At 38.6% G+C, this 7,084-nt stretch overlaps 1 protein-coding gene across 4 annotated transcripts in view; it reads left to right on the top strand.

Annotated features, from left to right (window-relative positions):
* Positions 1-7,084, top strand: part of LOC136851406 (proto-oncogene tyrosine-protein kinase receptor Ret-like) — a 301,062-nt gene that overhangs the window by 272,784 nt on the left and 21,194 nt on the right. For all 4 annotated transcript variants that reach the window (XM_067125487.1, XM_067125486.1, XM_067125485.1 and 1 more), the window contains one exon: positions 237-398. In XM_067125487.1, the coding sequence (XP_066981588.1) occupies positions 237-398 (162 nt within the window). The remainder of the gene's footprint in view (positions 1-236; positions 399-7,084) is intronic.

Below are 7,084 nucleotides of genomic sequence, written 5' to 3'. Positions count from 1 at the left end.
CAAAGTATTGCCTCTCTCTCTCTCTCTCTCTCTCTCTCTCTCTCTCTCTCTCTCTCTCTCTCTACAGACATGTCTTCATACCTACCTTTTACATATCCTTGAAACACAGGCATAACTGTTATCATATTTACCTCGATATTTCGACCCCAGTGTGAGATAGAAATTTATTATTATTATTATTATTATTATTATTATTATTATTATTATTATTATTATTATTATTATTATTATTACAGAAGCTGATGATTTCGCCGGCAAATCCTTTGGACTCATAGGCCCAGAAGGCCGAGGCGTACAGTCTTGCCGTTGGCTCTTCACTTGCAACGAAGGGAAGTGCGTCTGTTTCCCCTCAATATTGGATCCGGATTACCCGGGCACTATGCCCATACCAAGTCAAGGTGGGAAAAAGGATTTTATCCTTCCGTTTTTGTTCTATTTAATCTGGAAAACGTTTACCTCTGGAGTAGTGAAATGTTTATCAAACGCGTTTTGGTTGCTTTGCGAAAGGTACAACTTCGATTTTGATCTAGACAAAGTCTCTGGTGACCAATGTAATGTTCAATGAAGAAGTTGAGCCAGTTTCTGGGGTTTTTCTATATATAAAAAATTCTAATGTAGAGAAAGTCTTTGCAGACCAATATATTTTATTGTGAAGAAGTTGAGACAATTTCTGGAGATTTTATGTATATATAAAATTCTAATCTGGACAAAGTCTCTGCAGACCAATATATTTTATTATGAAGAAGTTGAGCGAAATTTCTGGAGTTTTTATATATATATATATATAAAAAATTCAAATCTAGACAAAGTCTCTGCAGACCAATATGTTTTATTATGAAGTTGAGACAATTTCTGGAGTTTGTAAATATAAAAAAATCAGACAATTCCAGTGCTTTCTGAAACTGTAGTGCTTTGCTTTTGAGGATACTTTGTAGACAATGAACATTTTGGAATTGTCTGTTCAAGTAATATATTTTTTATGAAGAAATGGAGGCAATTCTGGATTTTATATTTATAAAAAAATCAGACAACTCCAGTGATTTCTGAAACTGAAGTTGTCTGCCCATCTTGCTCTTGTGAATCTTCTGCAGAGTGTGACCAAGTGTTATCAGAAGCTATCAATTCAGCCTTTACGTGATTGCCTGCTTACAGTGATTCAGATGTATTTTCCCGATTTTTTTTTTCTGCGTAGGTCACAACAGTAAGAAACCCTAGCCCAGCTTTAGAATGATTTTAGAAGGCAGTGTCATATTGACTGAAGGTTTAGACTCCTGTGATTCGCACCCCGTAGGGAGGTAGTGCCGTCAGTGCACCTCATGCGGTGCACTGTAGGCAAAACTTAAGGTTCTTTGCAGTGTCCCCAGCTGCAACCCCTTTCGTTCCTTTTACCGTACCTCCTTTCATATTCTCTCTCTTCCATCTTATTTTCCTCCCGCTCCTAACAGTTGATTTATAGTGCAACTGCTCTGTGGTTTTCCTCCTGTTACACCTTTCAAACCTTCTACTGTCAAATTCTGTTTCAGCTGTGAATGACCTCATAGGTCCCAGTACTTGGCCTTTGGCCTAAATTCCATATTCAATTCAATTCTGTGATTCGCAATGATTGAAGAGTATGGGACGTTTTCTAGCTAATCTGACTAATGCTCTCGTGGACAACATTCTGACCAAGACTAATCGTGGTTCTTTGTTTCTCTCCATATCACATATTTTCGTGAAGTGTCCCATTGATGCTTATTTGACCCATCGCTGTGATGTTTTTGAAACTGTGTGTGTGTTTCATTTGTCTTCCATATCTTGGTAGGTATCCTCAGATTTTTAGTTTTCTGTAAAAGAAAACCATTGCGCCGGCTTTGTCCGTCCGTCCGCTCCTTATTCTGTCCGCACTTTTTTCTGTCCGCACTTTTTCTGTCCGCCCTCAGATCTTAAAAACCACTGAGGCTAGAGGGCTGCAAATTGATATGTTGATCACCCACCCTCCAATCATCAAACGTACCAAATTGCAGCCCTCTAGCCTCCTCAGTAGTTTTTATTTTATTTAAGGTTGAAGTTAGCCATAATCGTGCTTCTGGCGACGATATAGGATAGGCCACCGCTAGGCCTTGGTTAAGTTTCATGGGCCGCGGCTCATAAAACATTATACCGAGACCACCGAATGACAGATCTATTTTCGGTGGCCTTGATTCTACGCTGTAGCGACTGTACAGAAAACTCGATTGCGCCGAAGAAACTTCGTCGCATTTTTTGCTTGCGTTCGTTGGGGCTTGGGACAACTGACTAAACAGTCTGGGATCAATGTCTTCGGTTAATCTGTCTTCATTTAAGGCTTGTATTTTCTTTTCCCTTATCCAGTATGAGCGATATTCTCATAATAACTTATCTCTTGCTTTATCAGTGAATGAGTAGCTATGTGGGTGTTCTTTCCTCATACGACCAACATAGATTCTTATTTGACAACAATCGGGTGTTAATTCCTAAATCGCTCGGACCCCCTTGTTTAAGCATCGTATAGACATTCCTCTAGCAACAATAAAATAGCAGATACAGAGACCAAAGCCACTATACTGTAGACGCCACTGAATTCCGCACACGCAAGCACGCACAGATCTGAATGCAGTTGGCAAATTGCAAAAGGTATATATGACAAGGCTCCCTTGATATGTAAATATACTTGCTAGTCCTTTCTGTCACTCAGCGGCCGAAAGTGTGCTGGGAATAGTGTGCTTGAGGTGGGAGAGAGAGAGAGAGAGAGAGAGAGAGAGAGAGAGAGAGAGAGAGAGAGAGAGAGAGAGAGAGAGAGAGAGATGATTATTTTAGAAGCAGCATTCATAAAGCATTACCTGGTAGAATATAGGAGAGAATGAGAAGAGATATAATGCCAATAAGTTTGATATATAATATATATATATATATATATATATATATATATATATATATATATATATATATACTATATATATATATATTTATATGTATATTTATATATATATATGTATGTATGTATGTATGTATACAGCCACACACACACACACACACACAAAAGTCCAGCACGCAGTTCGTCTAAGTTGATGGAGGTCATTCTTGTAATTAAACAAAACATGTCAAGTTAATCCCTCAAGTACAGAAAGAAGAAGAAGAAGAAGAAGAAGAAGAAACCGAAGAAGGAAAAAAAAAAAAAAGAAAGATTAATGACTCCTGTGATACCTGTATCAAGAATTTAATTACCTGAATGTCGCAAGGAAAACAAGCGGACGTCGACGCGGCAACACGAGACTACATAAAACATTTCATTTCACGGATGGCTTGAGAATCGACCAGAGGAGCTTAGCAGGGATGGGACGACTGGAGACAGTGGTGGAGGGGTTGCTGGGTGGCCTCGGGGAGGGGAGGGGGATAAAACCAAGAGCTTGGGGGATGGGTTTAGGTTACAAGAAAGCGTTGGTGGGTGGAAGGAAAGGTGATCTCTGTATTGGAGAGAGACGAAAGAGAAGGAAGGGGAACTTATAGAAGGAGATGCAGATTAGGCAGAAAGGTAGATTCAAATGACGAGGGAGAATTTTGAACTGAATGACATCTTTGGGGTAGAATAAATTAAGATGCCTCGGGTATAGAAGTAAATGCAAGGAGGACGGTAGTCTGGTTGAAGTCAAAATTGAGGAAAGAGGGTGTAGAAGGAAGGAAACGATACAAGATAATATTATAAAAACCTAAAAGTGTAAAATTGCTTTATGAAATTTAAACTGTCAAGCCAAGCCATGTGCCACTTTACAGCCATTCAGCTCTTTAGACTAAATTGGTCCCGTAAATAAAAGGAAATGAATTACAAAAATCTAAAATGTGGAGCCGGAAGAAAACCTCATAGTTGTTATAAGACGTAACAGTTTAAGGTGTTGGACAGCAAGGTTCAAGATAAGCAGGAATGGAGATATAGTTCAGCTAGAGGCCAAAGGAACGCTGTAAACAACTTTTAGCACTGCCCACAGTTCATACGTGAGGTGAACTGTCGGTCCTACCCCATTGAGGGATAGGCAATGGGTATAAATAACCATTTTTTTATAAGGAGGAGTTCATTATTTGGTCGTAGCGTTACACAGACAATGAATCACACTATAATCAGAAATGAAAAATATATATAAAAAACTATATAATGTTCATTAATGTGACAGTAAGTCGTTGTAGGTAATGCTGCAAGATCGAATGCTTAATTGGTATAAGAAATGCGAAAGTTGTTAAGAATGAATTTGCAGGATAGGATATATATATATATATATATATATAGTATTAATAATAGCAATGGTATTTGGCTTCGTTGATATAGTAATGTTTTTTTTTAATAATCCAATACAAAATCCGTCGGAGACATCAAACTTCTCTCTCTCTCTCTCTCTCTCTCTCTCTCTCTCTCTCTCTCTCTCTCATGCACACACGCAAAGGCGGTCCCCCAACCTCTCCCCCCCCCCACAAAAAGGGTCCGTAGTCATGATTCGGATCTATTCTCATATCTGATCATTGGGTCAATACTTATATCTAATCACTCTATTCCCAATCCATATTATTCTTATTATATTACTTGAAATAATCCCTCTTGACAATTCGAACCACGCATGCGCAACTGATGCATACAAGGTGTCTGACTTATCCCCTTTCCTCTTTTTGGGAGTCAGCTACTTCGATTTTTTGGGGAGGGCGGGTGGGCGGATTGCGTTCGTTATGTAGGAGAGGGCTTTAAGAAGTGGGTTGGGGGCCTTTTGGGTTGGGGGGGGGGTGGGTTTGCTTTTGGGGGAGGGGGTTTCAGATTACGAAACCCACTGCTTTGCAGCCCGAGAGGTACCATCGAGACCCGTCCAGGTCGATTCCTGTGATGGAATATGTTGAAGAAAATGGGTGAATTATTATTATTATTAAGAGAATATTTAAATGGGAATTGCTTTCCTTTATTTACCGTATTGGAATTGTTTTCTTATGTACCGTATGGGAATTGTTTACTTATTTACCGTATGGGAATTGTGTTTTTATATACTGTAAGGAATTGTTTTCTTATTTGCCGTATGGGATTTGTTTCCTTATTTGCCGTATGGGAATTGTTTCCCTATTTACCGTATGGGAACTGTTTTTTTTATTTACCGTATGGGGACTGTTTTCTTATTTAAGGTATGGGAATTATTTTCTTATCTACCGTATGGGAATTGCTTTTTTATTTACCGTATGGGAATTATTTTCTTGTTTACTGTATGGGAATTGTTTTCTTATTCACCCTACAGGAATTCTATTTTATTTACCGCCTGGGAATTGTTTTCTTATTTTGTTTTTTTATTTATCGTATGGGAATTGTTTCCTTATTTACCGTATTAAAATTCTGTCCTTATTTGCCGTATTAAAATTGTTTTTTATTTACCATATGGGAATAGTTTTCTTATTTACCATATGGGAATTGTTTTCTTATTTACCGTGGGAATTATTTTCTTATTTACTGTATGGGAATTGCTTTTCTTTATTTACCGTATTGGAATTGTTTTCTCATTTACTGTATTGGAATTGTTTTCTTATTTGCCCGCATTTACAGTATGGGAATTGTTTTCTTATCAACCGTTAATTACCTTATTTACCGTATGGGATTGTTTTTTTTATTCATCTGTATGGGAATTATTTTCTTATCTACAGTATGGGAATTGTTTTCTTATTTACGGGTTGGAATTGCTTTTTATTTACCATTTAATGATGAATACTGATTGCAGTCATTATTTGTGATTGAATGGAGCCAGGTAGAAATGTGTAACTGGAAGCCAATGTTTGAATGTTATTACTAATTATATTGATAGAAGTCAACCCATTCATTATTCAAGAAAGAAAGAAAAAGCTTAAAAAAACAGAACAATGGAAAGGGAAACAGGATAATTTAGAAGGAGATCGCAATAATGTAATCATTTAAAAGGAAATCGCAACCCACAGCGGATGATTATAATCAAAAGTTTCGCCTAGTCCTTTGGTTTCGATGACGTCAGTTCAGTTAACCGAGGAACGACACTTCCTCTCGGCGCATGCGCTTCGGCCCACCCCCCATCCCCTCCCCCTCCCCTTGTAAGCGGGCCAATCTCATTTGCCGAAACATTTCATGCAACTGAGGTTCCCAAATGGTGACGCAAAGATGCATAGGCATGACTGGCGGATGCCTAACCTTTCACTAAGATTCATTCTCTCTCTCTCTCTCTCTCTCTCTCTCTCTCTCTCTCTCTCTCTCTCTCATGTCATATGGAGCGTGGGCGTTTCGGGTGGCCTCCCCCCCCCCCGCCCCAAAACAACCCTTTGGAAAATCTTCAAGCTGAGTCCCCATTGAGAGTTGCGTTCGCTGCAACAAAATTATTCCCTGCTCTCTCTCTCTCTCTCTCTCTCTCTCTCTCTCTCTCTCTCTCTCTCTCTCTCTCTCTCGCCACATATTTGGATTTTGGTGCTATTTTTAGAAGGTGGGGAGGAGGTTTCCGTCCGCTCTCTCCTCCTCCTCCTCCTCCTCCTCCTGTTATCCCCCCTTAGTCTATTCATCTTCTAACCCATCTCTCTCTCTCTCTCTCTCTCTCTCTCTCTCTCTCTCTCTCTCTCTCTCTCTCTCTCTCTCTCTCTCTCTCTCTCTCGTCATGATCTACGCATCTTTATTTGTTGGTGGAGATAAGATTTGCCCAGGGAGAGACACTTTCAAACCTCGCAAGAAGATATATCTGTCTACCAATAGATAGATAAATATATAGGTAGATAGATAGATAGATAGATACATAGATAGATAGATGGATAGATAGATAGATAAGTTCACGATAGCGAAACAAAAAAAAAAAGCACACTTCTGAATTCTCGTTCCTTTAGATAACTAGAGTATATCTCGGTCCCAACACCAGTTGAAAATAGAATATAGAAAAGTTATTCTGGGATCGTTCCCGAATTAAGAGAGAGAGATAATCAACGTTTTCTTGGGACAGACAGAGGAACCAAAACAAAGGATGTACGTATTCATTGTATATATATATGTATGTATGTGTATACATTTATGTATATATATATATATATATATATATTATATAAAACAAAGGATATACATATT

The sequence above is a fragment of the Macrobrachium rosenbergii genome, chromosome 23 (assembly GCF_040412425.1).
Source record: "Macrobrachium rosenbergii isolate ZJJX-2024 chromosome 23, ASM4041242v1, whole genome shotgun sequence".
Lineage (NCBI taxonomy): Eukaryota > Metazoa > Arthropoda > Malacostraca > Decapoda > Palaemonidae > Macrobrachium > Macrobrachium rosenbergii.
The sequence above is the reverse complement of the archived record's forward strand: the minus strand, read 5'-3'. Positions and strand labels throughout refer to the sequence as shown.